Source organism: Ailuropoda melanoleuca, chromosome 9 (genome assembly GCF_002007445.2).
Source record: "Ailuropoda melanoleuca isolate Jingjing chromosome 9, ASM200744v2, whole genome shotgun sequence".
In the NCBI taxonomy this organism is placed as follows: Eukaryota; Metazoa; Chordata; class Mammalia; order Carnivora; family Ursidae; genus Ailuropoda; species Ailuropoda melanoleuca.
The window spans coordinates 67,910,777-67,937,698 of NC_048226.1; the positions used below are offsets into that span (position 1 = coordinate 67,910,777).

The following is a 26,922-nucleotide window of genomic DNA, read 5'->3' on the forward strand; positions in this document are numbered from 1 at the left end:
ACTTTATCAGTGAATTCAGGTTTCCTTAGTGCTTCTTTTAGGGCCAAAGCTGTTTTTTAACTTAAGAACTGGTCAATGGTCACACTTAGTATTTTAACAATTTCAAACAATTTTGAGCAAACTGATAACTCTATGCAGTCAGACCAAGATAAATGATAAATACTAGAATATAAAAATTAAAAATATTCATAAGTCATGATTTAAATGATCCAAAAAACAAAGTCTGAACTAAAAATTTTTTAACACTGGAGCATGAATTTAAAAAAAGCTGGCTTTTATAGCAGATATAATGTCTAGTACATCGAATTAAAGAAATGCTAATACTATCTGCTTAAGTGGCATATTAATTGATAAACTTCCTCAGTCCAGAGTATACTCAAGTAGTAAATCTCTCAATTAGCAGTGGGAGTAGAGAGATTCAACTCTGGCTCTGATACATGCAGTCTTCAGAACAAAATGAAAGGTGACCTCTCCATTCATTCTTACAGCTCTAAAACAAAAAACAGCCTTTTAATATGCTAAGATTACATGTTAGAGAATACCATAAGCAATGTATTTTTTATGTCTCTTTATAGATCTGTACTTGCATATTTCCACTCTGTGTACTTATTTATCTACAAAAGGCTGTTTTGTCTTTGTATCTTAAATGAGAAATTTACTGTGCACATTATCTCTCTCAAAATATTCTCAAATGCAAAAATCTTTTTTTTTTTTAAAGATTTTATTTATTTTACAGAGAGAGACAGTGAGAGAGGGAACACAAGCAGGGGGAATAGGAGAGGGAGAAAGCAGGCTTCCCGCCAAGCAGGGAGCCCAATGCGGGGCTTGATCCCAGGACCCTGGGACCATGACCTGAGCTGAAGGCAGATGCTTAAAGAATGAGCCACCCAGGCGCCCTCAAATGCAAAAATCCTAAATAGAGTTGTTTTACTGATTAATGGTCAACTGATGATCCCTTCCCCAAATATCAATTAATCCACAGCCATTTTGTATTAAAAAAAGTTTCCCATTTTGATTTAAGGTGCATTTGGCAACGCTTTTTTTTTTATCATTATATTTCTATTTACTGTTAAAATATGGATTATTGTCATGTTAAGGGAAAAAAACAACAGGTTACAAAACAATATACAGTTCTCAAAATTTGTTTAAAAACTTTCCCATCCCCACCATATTACCCGTAAGGACTTTCAACAAAATGTTAATAGTGGTTATCTCTTGGGGCGGTGGTAGTAGGAGACAGAGATGGGAGTCAAAGGCAATTAAATATATTTTTAATAAAGGGGGAAAATATAGTAACAAATATGAAAAATATATAGTTCATTTAAAATGTTAACTCCAAGTGCATTAACTTCCTAGTAGCTATAAGACAGTGTCTGATGTAGATGTAATACTGTTACAGTTTAAAGATAATTTTATAATATAAATTATTTAATGTACTAGATGATTAAGCACACTTATTTACCTTCAGCTGACTGATCGGAAAGAGCCAATTAAGTATTATCATTATGTCAAGCAATTATTAAAAGCGCAGCCATTTTTTCAATGTATCATGATAACAGGAGATAAAAAAAAAAACAAGATATCTGGAATAACAGTAATTAATAAAACCATTTTAGATGGTAGTTCCCTTTCCTCTTCCCCCCCCACAAGTGAATGAGTAGCCAAGTTCAAGTTTTTTATAGATTCATCAAAAGAAACTATCACATAAACATTTGTCCTGAGAGTTTTGATTTTTAGAGCACTGGGGATAAAAATGCATGTTTTTAAATTTCCAGAATTTTAAGATTTTTGAACATGGAAATATTCCAAACGAAGTTTTAAAAATAATCAACTTGGGAGGCTATATTTATTCTAACAATGCTACTATCTGGCTCAAATCATTTGGGAAGTTTTTCTTTCATAATTACTTTCAAAGCCACTTAATATATTAAAAAAAATCACTCTCATGATCATATAGTCACATCTTACTTTGGATCCACCCCAAACCAGTGACTCAACTTGGTGTGATATTCTAGTTGTTAGACTTAGTTCCAAAAGAACTTCTGGTCACTTCCAGAAATCAAACTGACAATAAGAAGATAATTTAAGTGGCTGTATTGGGATCTAAAGATTATAACCAATAAGGCATTCCAGGGTAGCGCTGCTGAAATAAACATAAAATCTCCCACAGTGAATACAGTGAGAAAGATCAACATTCATTTGGATGACTAAATCATGATGTTTATTTTTAAATTAATAAAAAACGCAAATCTCTAGTAAATCACTGGTTTCTCTACCTGAAATAGCCAGAGCGCTTACTATGTGTCAGGAAATGTTTCAACATTACAGACATAAGTATTATTAGGATCTTCATTTTACAGACGAGACAACTTGCTCAGGGTCACACAGAATTAGTGGAAAAGCTAGAATTCAAATCCAGACAGACTGATTCCAGAGTCCAGGCTCTTACTCAACAGGTACGTCCTGTAACCAATCAATAAATACCCATGCCCACACTTAGAGAAGAGGGATATCATTTCCAAGTGGACCATTCCATGGCTAGAGCTGACCACAGAGGGTAATATCAGGTCTTCTCTGAATTACTTCTGGAACCATACCTACAAATTATTATTAATACTTTAAGTTCCACCCCAAATCTTCAGGAAAGGAAACAGAAACAAGTCAATGAGCAAATAAGCATGAAAATCTGTGTACATTGTATGAAGTATTAAATGTTGAATTTAAAGTTTAATTTTAAATTTGACTTTAACATAAAGTACGTGACTATATCAATACACTGCTAGTAGGAATGTAAATTATTTTCTTGACAAGTTTCTGTATTTTCCAAGTTTTTCCGATTTACAATCAGTGAGAAGAGTATTTTTCTAAAAATGACTGAAATCCCAATAAACGAAATTCTAGAAATGGGAAATATTAATTTTTTCGATTTTTATTCAAAGAAGATTAAGAGGTTCAGAATTTTTTTTTTAATTTTTGAGATTTAGGAGATGCATACATTGTTCATATATAGATCCCCAGGTAATTTAAAAATTCCTAGCCAAAGACACAAAATTCTTAGTGTCCCACTAAGGTATGATTTTGAATCCTTGATCCCGGAATTAGATGAGACATCTGTAAATAAAAGAGGATTTTTAAAAGTCTTTGCTAAGCTTTGCTATAATATACCTTTATGAACAACAGTTTCACACCATCCTCAGTTATCAGTTATATAAATCACCACGGCACTTCTTTTTTTCTTTTTTTACAGTAAAATCTTTCCAACCTCAGTACCATTTTCTTCCACAGTAAAGAATGAGTGCTTCTGGGACAGAAATACTAACAACACATAAAACACTTCTGAAAACTGAAGGGAGGAAAGGTAGTAACAGGAACTATTTGAATACTGCATTTTTTTTATTAAGATAACTACAGTGCTCTGTTTGTGTCAAATATATTATTAGAAAAAGTTAGTCATAAATACCTGCTGCTCCAGACTCCTGACTATAACTAATGGATGAAGAACGTATAGTTCTCAGACGTAAACTCTGGGCTCTCTCTTGTCGAGCAGCATCACAGGTCTGATTGGGGTGCCAAATCTGTTTACAGTGGTAGCAAAACTCTGTTCCACAGCCTTCTCGCCCACAAGTTAATTTTGGACAGCTAGCACATCCAAATGCTATCACAGCATATCTTTGAAGAATAAGAAAAATTATTTAAAATGGGACATAAAAGAAGAGATATTAAGTAAAACAATTACCCAACTTAAATGCTATTCCTGAAAAAGTTTTCTATTTATACACAAGCAAGTAAGTCATAAACCCTAACACTATCTCATCAATATAAAAATGGGGGAAAAAATGAACAATTCACAAATGAAGACATATAAGTGGTTAAAAACATTTTTAAAGTTCAATTTTTAACTTTTAATTTTCAATTTTTAACTAAGATGCCAAACTGTATAGTTAACCTAATCCCACTTTTATAAAATATTAAATTAGTATTATATGCACACAGAAAAAACTAGAAGGAAATACACCAAAAATCTTAACAGTATTTTTGCAGGTACTAGAGTTCTAATTCTCTTCTTTATATATTCATACATTACCGATTTTTATAGTTACTTGTTACTTTTAAAATTAAATTAATTTAGTACCTAAAACATGACGACTGTGAATCAGCTGCACCTATCAGTTAATGGCAAACTGTGATAATTCATAAGTTTTGTGATTATCTTGTATTTATGCATAAGTTCTCATGTTAATGTTTCTAAGATGCATAGTAAAAGTGCTCTTTGGTGCCAATCTCCTCCTAAAAAGTACACGAACTTGATCTTCTCAATTAGAAAATTGTTTTTTCCACTTCAGATTAAAAGACTGAGAACAGTAGATTCATGACTAGCCCTAATACCTATTCTCTGAGTTAATATTTTGGCACTTCAATAATTTCTTACTTAAAATAAATTCTGGGCACACTTGGACATTTATTCCAGAGAAATGCAAACTTATGTACAAACACATATACAAGTGCTTACAGCAGCTTTATTTGTAACAGCCAAAAACTAGAAATAGTCTAGATGTTATTCTTCACCAGGTGAATGGTTAAACTATGGTGCATCTATATAGAATACTACTCAACAACAAAAAGAAAACTACTGATACACTTAACTCTGATAAATCTGAGGAATTATGCTCAGTGAAAAAAGTCAATTTCAAAGTTATACACTGTACGATCCCATTTATAGAACATTTTTGAAATGACAAAATTTTAGAAATGGAAACAGAGATGGCCAGGGATTAGGGATGGCATTGGGAATGCGACAGAACGTGAGAGAGGTGAATGGATTTATAAAGGAACAGTAGGCGGCATCTTTGCTGTGATGGAATGGTTCAGTACCCCGTGGTGGTGAATACACTAATGTATCGTGATAAAATGGTATATAACTAAATATACATATATACACAAGTAAAACTGGGGAAATTTAAATAAGATTGGTAGATTATATCAACGCCAATATCCTGGTTGTGATGTCTTCTAGTACTGCAAAACGGTACCACTGGGGCAAACTGAAGGATCAGGATTTTTCTTTATTATTTCTTATACCTACACATGAATCTACAATTATCTCAATAAAACTTACAATAAAAATGTCTAGGGGGTTCTGGTTCTCTTTGAAAGAGACACAAACAAGTCTTACTTATGTGTATAAGAAGCTTTTATAAGTATGAAACACTTCCTTTTGCCTGGAAATTTAGGGGAGTTTTCAGGATTCCTCTTGTTATTGGCAATAAAATTTAAATAGCAACTGTAACTGATATTTTTATTGAATTTCAAGATAATCTGTAAAATTATAAAATTTTAAGAGTCAGGAAGTTCCTCCGCTTTTGGACCTGTTGCTCCCTTAGTATCTTACCTTTTAAACTTAAATTTTACATCTTAAATTCCATTTTATTTTTGATAGACCAATTCTCCAGTTACCATCACTATCATAAATGTGTTCAAGCATGATTAAATTAAAGGCAATTTATGTATCAACATGGGGTAATTTAGCAAAGTTTAATTTCCCTGAGGGCTTATTTACTGCAGTTATCAATAAAAGGAGAAAAGTCCTCAAAGACTCTACACTTTATTTTCTATCAAATAATAATCCTTAAACAGTCTTTAAAATAGTAATTTTAACTGAAATTACTGAATTTTACTGAAATTAATTCTCTTTTAAAACTCTTTTCTATCCTAGCTTTTCTTGAAGGAAGCAGGGAAGAAGAGGGACACGGGGAAATCTGTGTGGGTGCAGGGGACAACGATGCGAAGACCAACTGTTTTTTAAGGTCAGTCAGAATTTATAAAGGCAGAAGAGAAGTTTAGGCTACCTGGTCAAAATTTCACTTCCACCACTTATTATCTATATAGTTTCACGTAAATTGCATAATCTCCCTACAACTAAGTTTTCCCAAAACATAAAACTGGGAGTCAATGAAGTTTGGCTCAGCCTCAATATTCAGCCAAAATCAGCTTCGGCTTTAGCCCTGATCTTTAGAATGCCAAACAAACAGTTCACCATTTCAATGACAGTTCTAGTACCTCTGCATCTGTGACTGATTAATGACCATGTGATCACACAAGTTACTGTGCTTTTTTTTTTTTTTTTTAAAGATTTTTTATTTATTTGACAGAGATAAAGACAGCCAGCGAGAGAGGGAACACAAGCAGGGGGAGTGGCAGAGGGAGAAGCAGGCTCATAGAGGAGGAGCCTGACGTGGGGCTCGATCCCATAACGCCGGGATCACGCCCTGAGCCGAAGGCAGACGCTTAACCGCTGTGCCACCCAGGCGCCCCTACTGTGCTTTCTATATCAATATAAATAATGTATGGAGGGCGCCTGGATGGAGTAGGTGGTTAAGTGCCTGACTCTTGGTTTTGGCTCGGATCATGATCTCAGGGTCCCGAGATTGATCCCTACGTTGGGCTTGTTGGGCTCTGGGCTCAGTGTGGAGTCTGCCTGAGACTCCTTCCCTCTCCCTTTGCCCCTCCCCCCTGCGCTCTCTTGCTCTCTGAAATAATTCTTTAAAAAAATAAACACTGGTAGGCATTCTAGATATAGAACAAAAATCTTATTGCTCCAAATGGTGAAGTTTTACTGATAACTGAAGTATAAATGCATATGGTGTTGGAAGAATAAAATGCAGTAATTAGTGAGAACTGTGAAACCCAAATTTAGATATAAACTTAACTTTTAAATCATTAAACAGGGATACAGATTTACAGTTAATATGAACATTGAGAGTGCTATAATTTTTGAAGAATACAGCCTTTCTGAGTAAATAAATATTTATAAAAATATACTAGTTAGATTAATAGAAATTAGGTTATATCATAATTCTAATCTTTATAGGTTGCTCAGTATACCATATCACTAAACAAAACTTAAGAACTGACTTAATTTTTCATTAATGACTTAAGCTATGAGTCTTTTAAGAAAAAGTCCTATTAGGGAATTCTTCACATTTTGAAAAGAATGAAAAAGCAGAATGTCAACTTTGCTATTTTAAAATTTCATGACAAGAGAATTTCTACATCTGGTACAGTATCCATGAAAACATGAAAGGGTATGGCGAGAAAACTGAGGTCTCAAAACACATTTTATTCTCGATAATCAAACTTCAAAACAGCTTCATAAATTGCTTTAAGATAAAAATTCCTTACAGTTCTGAGTCTAGAGACGTAAGCTTGTTGAGAATAACTTTATAAATAGGGAATACCTACCTGGATTTTCAAAATATGCAGTATAATTATCTGGAGCAAACTAAACAGTGACATGTAGACTAGCATGTCTACATGGATTCTGCATGATGATGTCAAGTATTTAACATCTGATTATTTTTTAATAAAATTTTACATTTACTTTTGTATCCCATAAGTTCATCACACCTTAATTAGTGATATTTGACTTTGGCCATGGAGGAATTTAATTTAACGTCTGGTCATTTGGCATTTGTTGAAAATAAACGTAGGTTTGATGCATCTCAGAAATTAGGATATAATAATAAAAAAAAAATTGTGATATTTGAATAAAACTCTCTTCATGTGTTTCTGCGTGTTGTGGAGAGAGAGAAAAAGGGAGAGAAAGAGGTAGGGGAAAGAAGGGGGAAAGGGAAAGAGAATTTGTTCATGGGACACCAACATATGTACTCAAATATTAGAGATAAAAGTACCTCGAACTTGTTTTATGCTACTTTCCAGTATTTCTTTTTTTAAAGGAAAAGCGGAGAGATCCTACCCCAGAATTAAACACTCAAGTCCCATTCAATCTGTACAAGTTACAAAGAAAAATAGGTTTATCTTTAATAATCCCATTTTCATGAATGCATATTTTGATGATTAAAAGTTAAGGTAGTTCCTCTGTCAGTTTTTTCTCATGCTAACAGTGATTGAATGCTTACTATGTTAATGTTCATAAACATTCAATCCCAATAATAACTTTGTTAGGCATATTCTATAATACAGTAAGAATTAAATATAACTAGCATTTACATATTTGGAAAGCAGAATGTTAAGCCTACTGCAGATATTTTTCATTGTGTGGAAGTCAAACTTTCCATTGGAAAACAGCTGTCAAATTACAATGGAAGCGAATGGTAAAACTAAAATATAAAATGCTTCCTTTATTTTTTTAAGGATTTTATTTATTTGACAGAGACAGCTACAGCCAGTGAGAGAGGGAACACAAGCAGGGGGAGTGGGAGAGGCAGAAGCAGGCTCCCAGCGGAGAAGCCTGATGCGGGGCTCGATCCCAGAACGCCAGGATCACGGCCTGAGCCGAAGGCAGACGCTTAACGACTGAGCCACCTAGGTGCCCCTAAAATGCTTCCTTTAAAGAAAAATTTCAGGACTATCTCTGTTCTGGTGCATTAAGTGTTAAGTGGGAAAAAAACACCCGCAGCAGAATGTCAGGGATGACTAATACTAGTTTGCTAACATCTTTGGCTTGAATAGTATCCAAATCTTGGTTTAAAAGATGGCTCCATTTCCTTCTACAATCCAAATTTACCTCAAGTCTTACTTTCCATCTCTATCCTTCCATTTCTATCTACTTAAAAATGTTTAAACCTTCCTATTTAGCAGGAGTGGAGGGACAGGAAGAAAGTGGGAAAGATAAATAGGGACTGAAATACGGCAATCTTTCCAGAAACATTTTCTGCTCATTGGACTGGCAACAGGAGGTCTATACTAAAAAGTACTCAAATGGTCAAATTAGGAAAATGCTAAGCAAAATGAAAGTACTTTTTCATTTTTTTTTCTTTTTTAATTACAGGATTTGCTAAAAGAATTTTTAACATACCAGTGGTCAGTATATAGTATGCACTATTTCCAGAATTTATTTCACCATGACGTCTATTTCCTGGGAAGAGTTTCATAGTACTCGAGTTCTACCAATTATACTATTGGTAACAGAGGAAGTAGGGATACCAGCTAGGGTACTACATTGTTTCTACAACGAATTCCTTATGAAGGAACAAGTAAAAAGAACAAACTATACCTAACATGAAATCTAATCCTAAGAAAAACACACCAGTCCCCAACAAAAATTTTAATTAAAAAATGAGAAAAAAGAATGAAGAAAGATTACCCAGGAGTCAAACATACCTCCACCCCCCTCCAAAAGTAAAGCTTTAACATTAACAACCTTTAGAGAACAAAGAAAATATAATCGCAAATACTATTTGATCCAGTTAGGGGGGAAGTCAAGTTTTGTATCAAAATCAATAGGCTCATGCTTCTACTTGCTAGAAGTTACTATTATTCAATAGAGAAGGAGTGACTTGCTTAAAATGTTTGGGAGAAGGTCTACATAATGTGAGGCTCATCTCCCTTTTAGGAGCTGCTTCCTCTAGAGGATGCCTTCTGTTGTGCTTTCCCTGTGCTACAGGGGAGCCCTACAGTTGTTGAGAACTGCCCAGACTATTTGGAGAAGTCAGTCTAATTTAGGGGCAGTGTCAGCAAGCCATTCTGGCTGCATATCTAAAGCCACATTCTTTAATAGACTAAATTAAGAGAGAGCAGTCATGTCTCCTATCATATCAACCTGGTTCTGATGGAGGGTTTGAGGGAATGTTATTTTTATCGATTCCCTTAAAACCACCAAAAATCTTAGTATTAATTAACAATGTCTGGTGTAGCAGCAGTATATACTGAATTACATAGCATTAAAATATATCTAGATCAATTTTATGGTTAGGAAGAATAAGCTAAAAAGAAGAAACTCTCAGCTCAAGTAATTTTCAAACTCTAAGCTCAAACTCTTAGAATACTTTTATGAATGTCTATTCTAAAAGATACAACTTGTCACTAGGTATGAATTACAACTTCCACTGAAACACAGTTTACTCGTTATGGTTCCCTATACACAAAACCTGCTGTTTTCTAAGTCACATGTACTTGTTTCCTCTGGAGAAAATCACAAGTTGGATCTATTCTCTGTACAAAATTGCTAAAAGGTCAGCTTACAAAAGCATTTCCAGCATGTCAAAAGATGGTCAAGTTATGGATAAAACCCTTCTTTGTAGGATGAAAATAAAAGCTATATGGAGATTAAATAGAATTTAAAAATATATATTGTTCAGTTGCTAAGCCGATGGCCCCATTTTTTTAATCCATTATCAACAGTATCCTCCCACCAGAATTATTAAAATCATTTATATGTCAGCCAGTTTGACACTACACAAACCTGATTACAGTCAAACACATTGTTTTAAAATGGCTTACTGAGGGGCGCCTGGGTGGCACAGCGGTTAGGCGTCTGCCTTCGGCTCAGGGCGTGATCCCGGCGTTACGGGATCGAGCCCCACATCAGGCTCCTCCACTATGAGCCTGCTTCTTCCTCTCCCACTCCCCCTGCTTGTGTTCCCTCTCTCTCTGGCTGTCTCTATCTCTGTCGAATAAATAAATAAAATCTTTTAAAAAAATTAAAAAATAAAAAAAATAAAATAAAATGGCTTACTGAAAGAAAAGTAAAATAAAATGGCTTATTGGCCATTCCTAAGATACATGATTTGTTAGTGGCATATAGTCAGATTGATTCATTCAACAACTCTTTATTGAGCACGGGTTAACCAGCAATTAAAAGAAAAATCAAATACTTTTTTCTTTTTGCCCTTGAGAGGCTCACATACATTATTAAGTCATTAACTATATTCTTGTATAATAAATGTTCTTGTATATTCAAAGCTTCCCAGCAAAGTGAGAAGCACTCACATGAGATAACAGGGATAATGTGTGCTGGTAGAAGGGTGGCCAATTGAAATATGTGATGACAAAAACTAAATGCCAACTTTCTGCTATCTGCCTACAATGTATAAACTGGGCATCCTGGGCAGAAGGTAATTAGGTATTTTTACTCAAGACAGGTTCTATGCATATTCCTTCCTATGTGCCCCTCACCTCACCCCAACACTTCTCCCTAGTCATGCACAGATTCTTCTCTGAACCTGTGTAGACTGCATGTTACAGAAGCAGCCTAGCTAACTTCACTCTGGTTAAATCACAGCACACAAGATTGGCTCTTTCTCAAGAGGACTTTTCCAAAATGCTGTCTTTTAAAACAAGCTTGATTTGTCCTGGCCCTCAGAAGAGTAGAAAGAATATTAGGTCAGAAGCCCTGAGAGATCTCAAATAGAAACCAGGTCAGCTTTTCTTTCTACTCTAAGCTAAGGGCAGTATTTCTTGAAGTGTGTTAAACTACATGTTTAAGTAAAATTAATGTCAGCCATAGACAATGGTCATATTGATAAATATCAAATGCAAAAGAAAAAATTCATAGTTTCACATGTAGCATTTCTAGAAAAAAGCCTTTCAAGTGTGTTGTACAACGAAAGGGGTTAAATACTACATACATGCCAATGGTCCTAGCTGGCTAAGTATTTCTATTACTCACTGCCAAACAATCAGATATTTATCAGTATTCCTTACGAAAGATTTAAATAATAAATGGATTCTAAATAAAATATGACCCTCTGTGGATCCGAAGATTTTAATAAGTTCTAAGAGGGCAGAGATTTTTATCTTTTGTTCATTACTAAATTTCTAAGTACCTGGCACACAGGTGCATTAAATACTTGAGTGACTGTCTGGTTTTTAAAAATTAAGGCAAAACTTAAGAATGGACACAAGGAATGATAAATAAGAGCTACAAAAAACTTGCTGTATGCTAGGAATTATGCTAGTAATAAAATTAAAGATCTACTCCAATCCTCATAACATGATAGGACAGAGATTTAAAATCAGGTCTATATGCTCATGCTAAGTAAAACTGAAACCTTTAATGAAGGCTTATGTAGTATTCCATGTTTTCGAAGTACACATATAAACTTTCTGTTACTGGATGTCACTTTCTACATAACGCAACCATAAAGCCTACAATGTAATCAAGTATATAAAATATGCTCAATCTAGAAAAACAACATAAATCAAATATAAATGGCAATACATCAATAAAAGTAATGTTGACATGTTTTCTTTGTCCTTTGTGGGTAAGACTATTGACAACCACCAAACCAAGAGTTAATTTATAGTCAAATTAATCAAGGCTAACTCTTTGTTAAACTTATGTAACAATCAAGTGGTTGTTTTCATAATAACAGAATCTATTAAAGGAGGTGTTTCTATTATTTTATATTTTATACTTAACATTTAAGTTATCTTGGGGCGCCTGGGTGGCACAGCGGTTAAGCGTCTGCCTTCAGCTCAGGGCGTGATCCCGGCATTATGGGATCGAGCCCCACATCAGGCATTATGGGATCGAGCCCCACATCAGGCTCCTCCACTATGAGCCTGCTTCTTCCTCTCCCACTCCCCCTGCTTGTGTTCCCTCTCTCGCTGGCTGTCTCTATCTCTGTCGAATAAATAAATAAAATTAAAAAAAAAAAACATTTAAGTTATCTTATCTTCTCCAAAATATTTAGAATATTAAGTCATTTTACTTTTTTTTTTTTTAAGATTTATTCATTTATTTGAGAGAAAGAGAGACAGAGGGAGACAGCTGGGGGAGGAGCAGAGGGAGAGGGACAAGCAGATTCCACCTGAGCCCAATGCAGGGCTTGATCCCACAACCCTGAGATCATGACCTTAGCCATAATTAAAAGTTAGACACTTAATCGAATGAGCCACCCAGGTGCCCCTAAGCCATTTTACTCTTTTAACAATGAAGCCTCAATGATAAGAAAATGGGCAAAAATAAGCCAAAGTATGAGTTTATGAAACATTTTAAAATTTTACTGAAAAATGTCACCCATACAAAAAGGATTTATAAATAAAAACAAACACCCCTGTATCTACCAAAGAAACTAAGAACGGTATCAGTAGGATGATCATATAATTAACAACCTAAACTGGAACACTTGAGAAGGGTAATGCAATTAAAAATTACAGCAGAAGCATAAACTGAACTATCTCTGGCAAGTCAGAACCTACGGTTTTACCTCATTTATCAGAGGCTTTAGAAGCCCCTTGATTGCCCCTTCAAGCTCACAACTTCCTTTCAATAGGTAACCATAAAACTAAATATATGCATCCATTTTACTATTAATGAACACTTTTTTCTTGTTTGCTATTATGAGCATTCTCTTTTTTAAAGATCTGTTTATTTTAGTGATAGAGAGTGCACGAGCAGCAGGGGCTGAGGGAGAGGGAGAATCTCAAGCAGACTCCCTGACAAGTGCAGAGTGGAGGCGGTGCTTGATCTCAGGACCCTGAGATTGCTACCTGAGCTGAAACTAAGAGTTGGATGTGCCACCCAGGTGCTCCTATTATGAACACTCTTAAACATGTCTCCTAACTAGATGTTCCCTGGCACACAAGAGTACTTTAAGGTATTTCACTAAGAGTGGATCTTCTGAGTTACAGGGTAAATGTGTATTCAATTTTAATAATAATATGGCAGCATGTGAGCTAATCTTACACCTGTATTTTCTTTTAGTTTAAAATTTTCCCTTTTATTTATAAAACTTTTCTTTATAATCAGTTTTGATTTTGTTTTGGTGTGTTATGTGTGGTGACAATCTAATTTTTTCCCCTCAAATAGTTACTTTTCACAATTCTGTATGTTGATAAATCAATCCTTTCCCAGTTGGTTTAGCCTGTTTCCCCTAAAATCAAATTCTTATATAAACAAGAATCTGTGTCAACTGTATCTATTATGTTCTATTAGGTTGATACAATTGATATCCATTAGGACCACATGATCAATCAACACAGCTCAAGAGAATATACCTATTTAGTGACCAGAAAATGTGCGCCCAGGATTTACTGTCTCCATCTCTCGGGGCCATAGCTTCTGACACTTAAGCCTTTTAATTCATCCCATCATTTTCAAACTTTTTCTTTTAAAACTATTAAATGCTTGAAGAACTTGTGAAGCACTTTTTACCCTGGGGTTCCATGAAAGATAGTTAGAAAATCACACTCTTTCTCCAGACAAAACACAACATATAGGCATATTCCTCACTATCTGAACTCTTGCTAAAGGAGTATTTACTATAATGATTTGCAAAAAGTGTTTTTAACCTAAAATTTGCTGTCCAACTTGAAATCTAATGAATGTGCACACTTGCACCAGTAAAAATGTTGCGCAGGGGTCCATGGGACCAAGAGTGGTACAACTGTATCCAAGCTGTTGTTCTGACAGGATACTGTCTCCTGCTCAAGTAAAAGGTATTGTTCATTATCCCTACTTCTTCCAATCTTTTTCTTGAGAGTTTAACTCTTCATGGATCCCAGAGTTTGCTTCTGTCATACACCTGGAAGCATAGCCAACCTTGGCCCAGTTTAGAAAGTATCTTTAGCATATTATTTTATTATTTATGTTTTAGTACAAGCTCCCTGCACTAGAGGAGAGCACAGTTCAAATGTGATAATGAATAATGTTCTTCACACAACTAATGAATTCCTAAAATGGTAAATAATCAGGTAATATTTTTAATGCTTTATTTCCACTGAAATCCTTGGTGAACAGTTAAGTGCTAGTTATACCTGGGAAAACTGGCTGGGATTTTGCAAAGGCTGGAAACATTAATTTTCTCATTTAAAATTACAGAATACAGGGGCGCCTGGGTGGCACAGCGGTTAAGCGTCTGCCTTCGGCTCAGGGCGTGATCCCGGCGTTATGGGATCGAGCCCCACGTCAGGCTCCTCTGCTGTGAGCCTGCTTCTTCCTCTCCCACTCCCCCTGCTTGTGTTCCCTCTCTCACTGGCTGTCTCTATCTCTGTCAAATAAATAAATAAAATCTTTAAAAAAAAAAAATAAATAAAATAAAATAAAATAAAATTACAGAATACAGGCTAGATGCAATCTGAAAAGTTGCTACTCAACAAGCTTTTAATAATAAATTTGATCCAGACGATGAATCCTGAAACTTCATCTGAGAAACTAAACTCACATTCCACTCTTGTTTCTGATTATACCCAGATAATTTTGAAAGTTCTGGGTTTTCCCCAACTTTTACTTATACGTAATCTCTAGCTTACTAATGGGTATTAAATAATATCCAGTGTTTACAGCTTTTGTTATTCTTGAAAAGCATATGACTGTTTATTCCTAGTTATGACAACCCTACATAGTAAATGCTCTTTAAACAGAAGATGCTGTTAACATAATAATCAAATATATAAGCAAAATTACTTTAAATCTTTAGACTAGCAATACTTATGTCATACCAACATGAACACATGACGCTGTGGCACACATTAAGGTGTCTTTTGAAAGGGTCATTTGAGTTTATACAACCAAACCCTCCCACAACCAAAACCAAAAAACCCCTGATCATTTCATCTGCTACAATAAAATAATGATTTTCCAAATGAAGGGGATAATCAACTTTGCTCACAACTAGATCCTGTACGCTACCATCTTACCCCTGTCTTGCGATAATGCTCAAATAAGTATGTGATGAAACACAATATAAAAATGAGTAAGATAATATTCCTGCCATTAGCATCTAACATTGTGCCTGACACATGGTATGCATTTAATGTATGTTTGTCTATTGAATAATGAATCACCTGACATGCTAAGATTTTTCTTTTGAGTAATAGCTAATTCTTATTTAATCCACAGAAAAAATATAAAGAAAAACCAAACAAAATCTTACCCACAGTCTGGAGCTGGACACCACCTACAATCAGGATCCGCAACAAGCCACCGTCTAAGCATAAATTCTTCATATTTTTCCATCAACACATCATCACTTAATATCAAGCGAATATCATGGGGATTAAACCGTTCAGTACATTCTGGGCAACTGATATTAACTCTACTTTCAGAAATTTCTATCCTTAGATATTGTCGTAAGCAATCCACACAAGATCTATGATGACAAGTCATTATCTCAGGAAATCTGTCTTTAGAATGCCGCAAAAGGCACAAAGGGCACTCTATAAAGTCTCCAATTTGTTTGCTGATAGAAGTTAATCCATTGTCAGAGGAGGTATTTGTAGAGAAAATGGAGTTCTTATCAGTACACATTTCAGAATGTATACTTTCAATGCTCGCAATTCCATCCACCCCGCCATTTAGCTCCCTGGATTTACGTTTGTTATCCTTTTTCCTTCGAAACAGAGAGCCTATTGAAATTCTTCTTTTTTTGGGTGCCTTTTTCACTGAAGGCAAGCTCACAGATGAAGCAGAAGACTGAAGATCACGATCTGAACCCATTTGCCGATGTAAACTCATGTCTAAAATGCTCATTAGAATTGAGTCAGGGTCTGTGTTTACACACAGCCCTTCATTATATTTAGAGATAAAACCTATTTCTTGTTCTTGCATTCAGATTAAGTCATGATGTAAGAAAATCCTACTTGATTCCTTCAGCGAATTCTTGAAAAAGCTTGACTTACAGAAGACTGTTATCATAGATGGTCTGAAAAACAAAACACAACACCAAAATAATTTTATTGCATTCTTAGTCTGCTTGTTTTTTAAATAAACTTACAACCTTACTATGAAACTTCAAACCAGTATGTTCTTTAATCATTAGTGTTTGTTTTTTTTTATAAGACCCAAATTTACTGAGTAGTCTACACGAGAATGTAGTAATATACAGTGAGCACTAAAACAAGTAGATTCTTTAATCTTAATTTAAAAAACTCTAGATTTCAGCTAACCTTAACATTATCAAAATCTCATAAAAATTTTTGATCATTTTCACTGAGACCTCAATGAGTCCCCACTGCGTCTCAGAGTTTTTTTTTTTTTTAGTTGACAATAAAATATACAGGCAAATACAAAGGGTTACTAAGTATAGCCTATACAATCTTGAAGAAGAGCAAACTGTGTGTGTGCTCTTACCCTGCCAGATGTAATGACTTATAAAGATACAGGAATTAAGACAACATTGTGGTACATCACAAGGCTGGATATAAAGACCAATGGAGCAGGATACAGTACAGAAAAGAAGTCCCACATATATGTGGATACTTGATTTAGGTCAAAGGTGACAATGGCCTTTTCAAAAACAAAACAGACAAAACAACATAATACTGTCTTACTGGTTACCATCTGAGAAAAGGAACTTAATCTATAGCTCACCTCATGCATAAAAATCAATTCAATCAATTTGGTTCACAGATCTAAGTATGAAAAGTAAAATCATAAAGCTTCTAAAAGTTAACATAGAGAATATTTCTGTGAAAAGATTTCTTAAACATACAAAAGTACTAACCAGAAAAGACAAGACTGACAAATTGGAATATAATAAACTCAAGAGGCAGTATTAAGTGAGTGGGACAAGACAGTTGCCACATATAACTAATAAAGGACCAAGCACCCAGAATATGGAAAGAACACTTACAAATCAAGACAGACAATCAAAAAGAAAAATGGGCAAGGGATTTAACAGGCACTTAACAAAAGGATATGAAAAAGTGCTCAACAACATTTGTCATCAGGGAGATACAGATTAAAGCCACATTGAGATACACACCCAGAAGGGTGGCTAAAATTCAGACTGACGTTTCCAAGTATTAGCAAAGATGTGGATTGCTGCTGGAAGTGTAAAATGGCACAACTACTTTGGAAAACTGTTTAATGGTATCTACCAAATTTGAACATACAGATACTCTATTACCCATCACACTACTAGAAGTAACTGCACAAGAAAAATGAATGCCTACATGCATCAAGAGATATGTAACAATATTAATAGCAACATTAGTTATAACAAGCCAAAATACTAGATGCAACCCACACTTCTTCCAAGAGAACTGTATATATTCCCATTTTAGTATACTAGAAATTAATGAATATCAACAAAATACTGCCTCACACAAAACAAGAATGAATCTCACACAAAAGACGGCATACTGTATGTATAATTCTATTTAAATAAAGTTTAAAACCAGGCAGAACTAATCTATGATGACAGAGGTCAGGAGTATAGCTACCTTTTGTGGGGAGGCACAAAGGGAACTTTGACATATGTGGTAGTCTCAAAGGTATTTTCACTTTGTGATAAATCACTGACCTACAAACTCATGTTCAATATACTTTACTGAATGATTGTTGTATCACAAAGTTTAAAAAAAAAAAAAAAAGCTCCCTGAGCTGGTATCTACACATATCCCTGAGAAAGTCGTATTGATTTCCCAACACAAAATCTAGAAAAACATTTCACTCAGGCAAACATTATTCTTGTCCATCAGTTTATATTTTCCCATTATTTGCAGCATTCTTTGCTAATTCTGAGGAAAATACAGGGTGTAATGGTAGGTTTTACTAAAATTTTCCGCAGATTTTTTCCCATGTTTTTATTTTAACTTGCATCTCAAAATGGCTTTTGTACTCCACAGTGAAATATATTTATCATAGAAGAGAACTACAGAGGGAATCCATCTTGGGGAACTTACCATAAGAATCTGTCACTTAAAATAGTAAACCAATGGTACTTATCAGTATCACCTGGGAAATTTTTCAAAATATACACTTTAAGAAACCTGATAGCCATATAATTTTTTTCTCCAAAAGAGAACCTTGTAAGAGTGAATAGAATTTTTTTTTTTTAAAGATTTCTTAATTTGAGAGAGAGAGAGAGATAACGTATAGGGGTTGGGGTTAGAGAGAGAGAATCTCAAGCAGACACTGCTGAGCGCAGAGCTGGACATGGGGCTTGATCCCATGACCCTGAGATCATAATATGAGCCAAAATCAAGAGTCAGATGCTCAACCAACTGAGCCACCCAGGTGCCCTTAGAAGTACTCTTAATATTTAAAGTAGGATAACAGGCAAATTGGAACATGTATTCATCCTATTTAGGAAATCCTTCTAAAACACTGTGAAAATACACAAATATGCCTCAAAGGAAAAATAAATCTGAATACTAAAACTTTAATATTTCTGTAAGGTAAAAAATATTATAATGTAGAAAGACAATGATAAATCAGGAAAATATGTATAACAATGAACAAATTTCCCTACTATACAAATAGCTTTTACACATTAATAAGCAAAAGATGTACAACCTGATCGCAAGGATACAAGGAGGATGTTTGAAGAAAAAGAACTATAAAAATTAGAAAGGATATAGTTTTTAACAACCACAACTAAAACAAAAATTCAAACACTAAATACCCTCTCTGTGCACATTAGATTGACAAAGGTTGTAAAGAGTTGGTAAGCGTGTACTGAAAGAAACATCTCATATACTGTTGGGAGGAGTGCAAATCAGCACAATTTGGAGGAACCAATTTGGCCTTATCTATTAAATGTCAAAATGGAAGTATTTTTTGACCAGCAATCCTACATGTAAAACTTATCCTTCAGAAAATATAAGGACACAGGTGTGCAAAGATAATGCAAGTTGGTACAGCCACTCTGGAAAACAGTGTGGAGGTCCCTTAAAAAGTTAAAAATTGAGCTACCCTATGACCCAGCCATCGCACTACTGGGCGTTTACCCCAAAGATACAGACGTAGTGAAGAGAAGGGCCATATGTACCCCAATGTTCATAGCAGCATTGTCCACAATAGCCAAATCGTGGAAGGAACCGAGATGCCCTTCAACAGATGACTGGATTAAGAAGTTGTGGTCCATATATACAATGGAATATTACTCAGCTACCAGAAAGAACGAGTTCTCAACATTTGCAGCAACATGGATGGCACTGGAGGAGATAATGCTAAGTGAAATAAGTCAAGCAGAGAAAGACAATTATCATATGATTTCTCTCATCTATGGAACATAAGATCTAAGAAAATTGGTAGGGGAAGAAAGGGATAAAGAAAGGGGGGTAATCAGAAGGGGGAATGAAGCATAAGAGACTATGGACTATGAGAAACAAACTGAGGGCCTCGGCGGGGGGGAATGGGATAGACTGGTGATGGGTAGTAAAGAGGGCACGTATTGCATGGTGCACTAGGTGTTATACGCAACTGATGACTCATCAAACTTTACATTGGAAACTGGGGATGTACTGTATGGTGACTAACATAATAAAATAAAAAAACATTAAAATAAAAGAAAAGAAAATATAAGGACACAGGTGTGCAAAGATAATGTGCAAGGAAATTCCCTGTAGCCTAGTTGATAGAAGCAATTAAAACAGGACCTTTAAAACAACCTGAAAATAACTTACGTGTCTAACAGGGGACTGGTAAAAATAAATGAACCAGCCACAATTTATGTGCAATGATATGGAAAGCACTCTCTCTATAATGCTAAGTGAATAACTGCAAAATAGTGTGTACGATATGAGCACATGTGTGGAAAAACCATATCCACACAGCTTACATATACATACAACAATTTTTGGAAAAATATTAAGAAACCATTGACAATTGTTACCTTGGGGAGTACAATCTAGTATGACATTCTGCCTTCTGCAGAGTTTAAAACTGTATCAGAGCATCCACTAATTAGAGTTAAAAAAAAAAAAAACCAAAGAACTAATTGAACCCCACAAGCAATAACAAACAATATATTTTGCCCTAAAGCTAACCAATTATAATAAGGATGGGGTGAGAGTTTGTGCATTTTATATTTAGGTCAGTAATTTAGTGGCACACTCTGATTAAGAACCACTAATACTAAGGAGACTTGAAACACTCAAAAAACAAAACTCCACAGGCCTTGCCTCTGAAACAAGGTCCTTGTTTTTCATTACTTTAGGTACAAAAAATAAAAGTTCCATTAAAAACAACAATTCAGGGGGTGCCTGGGTGGCTCAGTCGGTTAAGCTTCTGCCTTCAGTTCAGATCATGATCCCAGAGCGAGGCTGGATCCCTGCTCAGCGGGTAGCCTGCTTTTCCCCTCTCCCTCTGCAGCTCCCCCTGCTTGTGCTCTGTCAAATAAATACATAAATAAATAATCTTAAAAAACAACAACACAAACAAACAACAACTCAGTTTATTAGTAATGGTCAGCCAAATGGGTTATGATGAGGTACCCCTCAACCTATGGCACAGAGATGACGAGAGAGACTTATTTAAAAATCCACATAATTTAATGACTATCTTTCTGCAGAAATAATCCACGGAAGTGTCTACAAGCATGTAACTAAAGAGTATTGGGAATGCCTCAATCAAGGGAACTTTGGCTAACTTGGGATTGCTAAGACTACACCCTAAATCACTAAGAAAAAAAAAAAAGTACTACAGAAATTCTGCCAATTTGAACAGATGACAAAATGTGTGAAATTAAAAAAACTTTCAGTGATTCAGAAACTTATTTTTAGAAAAAGTTGACTTCATTCTCCACTGAAAAATAAAAACCTATTATTTGCATCATTTAATATAGTACTGTTCTTTTGAACTCAACTTTTTTTTGAAGTAAACTATCAACTATATGAATCTGTATTGTTTTTTTTTTAAGGTTTTATTTATTTGACAGAGAGACAGCCAGTGAGAGAGGGAACACAAGCAGGGGGAGTGGAAGAGGAAGAAGTAGGCTTCCCAGCGGAGCATGGAGCCTGACATGGGGCTCGATCCCAGGACTCTGAGATCACACCCTGAGCCGAAGGCAGACTCTTAACAACTGAGCCACCCAGGTGCCCCAATCTGTATTATGTCCTGCCTCTGAAATGCACACACCATTAAGACAAAAATATTATTTGATTTTTAAAACAAATGGCTGGGTTGTAGGTTGGAAAAAGAAGGGAAAATATGTTGCATATAATAATACCATTATAGAGTTCAAAAGTCTTTTTTATCCGTGTCTTAAGCCTCATTGCTCGATAAAAAAGGTTTTATTAATCTTATTTGATAGGAAAACTGAAGTTCAGAGAGAGTAAATTTTTTTTTTAATTTTATTTATTTATTTGACAGAGAGACAGCCAGCCAGACAGGGAACACAAGCGGGAGAGTGGGAGAGGAAGAAGGCAGGCTCCCAGCGGAGGAGCCTGATGTGGGGCTCGATCCCATAACGCCGGGATCACGCCCTGAGCCGAAGGCAGATGCTTAACGACTGCACTACCCAGGCGCCCCCAGAGAGAGTAAATATTGTAACGTAAGTAAACGATTAGGTTTAAGGGTTAAGGGAAATTCCAGTGTTCTGATACCTCGGCCTCAGTACCATTATCTGCCTGCAGCTGCCTTCATGAAACAACTTCTCTAGTCACTATCAGGATATCAAAAATTATCTCAGAAAATAAAAGACAATTACATCTTACACATCATCTGGGGCCGGTCTTAACTATCCTTCAACTCCATGTTTCACTCAAACCATTCCTCCTGTCTGAAATGCCACTCCCTTTTTCTCCTCCTAACCAAACTGTACTCCACTTTTATAATTCAGATGAAACTTCATTTTGTTCACTTTTTTCCTATCTTTAATAAGGTTTTTAAGGTAGAACGTATTTGTGATTTCTTTAATACAACAGAACCAAGATGGTGTCGTGAACATAAACATCACGAACAAGTGCCAATGAGTATTTCTTAAAATGACACAATGTCACTGAAGTGATGATACTATTCCATAACCACAAGAAAATATTAAGTCTTGTTATTTCACTGTCATACTTCCTAGGCACATAATGCGTACTATTTTTTTTTAAAGTCCAATTAGTTCATACTAGGTCTACAAAGAGAAATATCAGGTCTACTGTATTAAATACAGAACAGATTATATATAAAAACATAGATATTTACATGGTATTATAGAATAGTTCATACCACTTCAGAGTAGGAACAGATGATGAAAGGCAGTAAATGTACTGATAACATAATCTGAAATATCCCCAACTCCTAATAATCCCCAATCTTGGGAGCTCTTTACATTGACGTACTAGCAGAGTTTAGTTCCTGAAACAGAAAAGAATAATAAAACACAAGTAGACGCTAAAGTATGTATTTTCAACTAAGTATCTACAATCATAATCACTGTCAACACCAATGTTACAAGGAATTCTAGTCATCTATTAAACTGTGAGAAAGGTCTCTCCTCTCCCTCATTCTCAGTATAGCATAACTCCCAACAAGTAACCAAGACTACCAATTGCTGCTACACACTCATGCCCCTAAAGAAAATGGGTGGAGAGGGAGTGCCTAGGTGTGTCAGTCGGTTAAGTGTCTGCCTTTGCTCAGTTCATGATCCCAGGGTCCTGGGATTGAGTTTTGCACTGGGCTCTTTGCTCAGCAGGGAGCCTGCTTCTCCCTCTGCCTGCTGTTCTCCTTGCTTGTGCTCGTGCTCTCTCTCACAAATAAAAAAATCTTTAAAAAAAATGGTTGGAGAATTAGTTTTATTGCTGGCAAAGGAGACCCTCTTTTGACCTTTTAATGAACTTCAACTAAAGAACAGCACCAAAGACTGGTACTGAGAAGGATAGAGACCCACACCTGCTCATCTAACCTTTTCTAGTTCAGGGTTCATATCCCTTTAAAGTTAAGGTCTCTTGATTCTTACTTTTTTCTACTTTTTTTTGGCAGGGGAGAGGAGGAGAGGGAGAGGAGAGAGATAATCTTAAAGCAGCCTTCACGCCCAGTGCAGAACCTAACATGGGACTCAGTCTCACAACCCTGAGATCATGACCTGAGCCACGATTGTCAGACTCTTGCTTAACTGAGCCACCCAGGTGCCCCTACTTTTTTCTATCTCTTGAAAATATGTGAGGGATTATGAAATAGGAATGGCTCAAAACAAAAGTATTTCTACCAACATGTGTCAAAGCTTTGTAGAATTAAGATTTAGTAAAAGTGCTGAGAACTTCGTACTGACTCATAAAATACATCTCATTTGACGCCACACTATTTTTTATACTTTGTAAAGATTACAGAAATTGAGCATTCCAGTTGAAGCACCTAATCAATAATTACAATACTGTTTTAAATGAAAATATGTACCAGATTTTAAACACTCAACTTATAAACACAGGATAGACAAGAACAGTCAGAAGGCTCAAATACATACAAATAGTAGCCCATTGTTTAAGAAAAGCTGTATGTTATCAGTCAGGGTCCTGGCAAAAAACAAAGTACTCTCAAAGAGGTAACTGAGGGCACATTGAAAAAAGCGTGGGCAGGGTTAAAGGAACCAAACAGGGATGGCACTGCCACCCTCTGGAATGAAGGGGCAGGAGGAAACAATTACTGAAGAGGAACTGTGCAATAGAAATTAGAAAAACAATATCCAGCTTCTCTCTGTGGCTCTTCAATATCCTGCCAATACCTCAAATTGGCTAAGTCCAACAAAGGAGCCCAAATGAGGCAGTTCTTAGAAGTCAACTCCCCTCTGGGACACAAAGCAAGGCAGAGATGGGTGAAGAGTGGATCTGGAGGGGCACAGTAAAAAAAAATCCAGCACTGGATGTATAAGAGAATTTGGGAGTCAAGACCTGGCTTAGCTACTTTTAGTTATAAAATCCCTGTTTAAAGTATAATACTGAGTCTGTGATCTCCACTACAATATATGGATGATACCACTCACTTCAAATAGATGTTAGGAGAATAAAGTGAAGCTGACATGTGCTAATAGTACCTAGCAAAATCTGGCATTATACTAAATGTTAGCTGAAATGAAATGTCACACAAGCTTTGTATCCCTAGAGCCTAACACAATGTGTAACTTATAGCAAATGCCTAATAATCTCTGGCTAAATAAATTATGATGCCGAAAACATGTAAGTGGAAATGAGGAACTGAGGATTCTATCCATATCTTTACTTCTGGTTTACTATCACTGTATGATCCTTATTAAGGGATATAATCTTACTATATCCAGCTTTTTACATTATGAAAAGTTAAGAACCTTTCTCCCAGGAGGCTACAGGAGAAATAAAACATGTTAAGTATCTTGACACTATGTCACTTCAAGAATTATCGATTTAAGGTTTCTCCTAATGAGCATCTCCTAATCATAAACACTTCAATAGCACCGAATAGCCACCCACATGGTAAATGATTTAAAACTAATCAGAAGGTATTCTAGAAATGTAGAAGGCTGGGCAAAAAAGTTTACAGACAATAAATCACTTTCCAAGAGAAAATTCCTTTATACTCTTGATCAGTTTTTGCCTCTGTTATTCAGCTAAAATTAAGTTTCTTCTGTTACTTCTCAGAAAGGTTAAAATATAGAGAAAATCCAAAAATTTTGTATGGATGGTCTAAATACTAAGTAGAAGAGCAAAAAGTACCTACAACTTCGAATTTCTTTTTTAGATGTCTGACACCCAGATGTTCTGCACCTCTAAAAACTTGCATGTAACGAACGTAGCATGGAACAACATTTATCGGCACTGCTGAAGAGAACACCTAAGTATAAAGTCATTTTCTTGTTTTTAAGTGAGGAGGAAATAGGCACAGAGATCCCCACCAGAGTTTCTATAGCTCACTAATTTGGTTACTAGTGAAGCCTGAGCTATCTTATATTCAAGTGAAAGACTCAAGAAAGAAGATAAACAAGACTTTCTATTTTAGATGTTGTATTCTGTATTAAAAAGCATAACAGGCTACTAAACTTCAGAAATATACACATGTTGCAAAGTTGGGAGAAGATGAGGAATAAAAAACTTATTCATTTCAATGGCTATATATTTGGTATTGTATGTGAAACTGGGAAACAAAGGAGGACATTTGCTTTGGTGGGAAAGATATTTTTAGTATTTCTCAGGTGTTTACAAGTCATTTATACTTCACTTTCTATGGCCTAACCACCTGCTCATATCCCACTGTTGCGACTTTTCCTCACTGATGTGTAAAACTTTTGTATAAAGAACACTTGCTTTTATGTGTCAAAACATTGTTTTAAAAACTGTACTTGATTTTACGGCAATTCTCCAATGTAGGTATTTCAAATTTTCTTAATGAGTTCAAATTCACAAATCTTTCTCTTTACGACTTTAGGGTTCTATTCCTATCTTGGAAGAGTCTTGCTTACTCCAAGAGTATGATTTTAAAATACTCTCTTGTTTCCTTCTGGTAATTCTACAGTTTATCTTTTTGCTTAAATCTTCCAACCATTTCAATTCATTTTAATGTTAGGAATAAGTGAGATCAAAACTTGATGTTTTCTAAATGGCGAGCCAGTTACCTCAACATCAGTTGTTGAATAATGATCTCTTTTTCATGCACGACTCCCACCTACTTAATAAGCTACATCTTAGTGTGAATTTTTGCTATTTAGGAGGTATGGACTTCTAAAACAAGCTCTGCAAATAAACTGCCAAACTATTTTGTTCCAGTTTGTACTCCCACCAGTCAGAAAGGTGCTTATTTCCCTGAATTCTTACCAACATCCTATGTTATTTCAATAGCTTTTTCAGAGTGACAAAAAATAGTAAGTACTTCAATTTCCATTTATTTCATTACTAAACAAATCCAACATTTGTTCACACTGTCTTCTTTATTTCTTCAATGATTTATCTGTTCATAGACAATGATTTTTTTGTCCATTTTTACACTGGAACATTAATGTTCTTCTTTCATTTTAAACGTTCAATATTTACTTCCTAACATTTGCCCTTTAATTTTGTAACACTTTGAAGAGGTTTAAAATTTTTATTTAGTCATATCTACCAAACTCTTCTGTAAATTCTTTCATTGTTTTATATGCTTAGAGAATCTTTTCAGAGGATGAAATCTGTTTATCAACTACAATTTTTGGTATTCATTCCTTCTCGAGGATCCAAGTCTCACCTGAGGTCATTTCCTTTCAGTCTGAAGAGCATTCGATAGCATTTCTTGGTATGTAGGTTTCCTTGCAACGACTTCTCTCAACTTGTTTATCTGAAAAATGTCCTTATTTCACCTTCATGTTTTATTTTTGCTCAATTCAGAATTCCAGGCTGACAGCTTTATCCTTTTAGAAGTTTAAACAGGTCATTCCATTGTCTTCTAACCTCCATCATTCCTGATAAGTCATCCTTAACTGATATTTTAATTCCTCTGTATATAATGTGTCTTTTCCCCCCCTTTGGCTGCATTCCATATTTTCTTTCTACCTTTGATGTTCAGCAGTTTAAGATGTGCCTAGA

General features: G+C 35.4%; 1 protein-coding gene across 2 annotated transcripts in view; it reads right to left on the reverse strand.

The window, feature by feature from the left end:
- The window catches only part of RNF19A (ring finger protein 19A, RBR E3 ubiquitin protein ligase), a 52,971-nt gene that overhangs the window by 13,763 nt on the left and 12,286 nt on the right, over window positions 1-26,922 (reverse strand). For both annotated transcript variants that reach the window (XM_011237141.3, XM_002913982.4), the window contains exons 2-3: window positions 15,618-16,385; window positions 3,461-3,669 (exon numbers count right to left, since the gene is read on the reverse strand). In XM_011237141.3, the coding sequence (XP_011235443.1) occupies window positions 3,461-3,669; window positions 15,618-16,291 (883 nt within the window). In that variant the 5' untranslated portion in view covers window positions 16,292-16,385. The remainder of the gene's footprint in view (window positions 1-3,460; window positions 3,670-15,617; window positions 16,386-26,922) is intronic.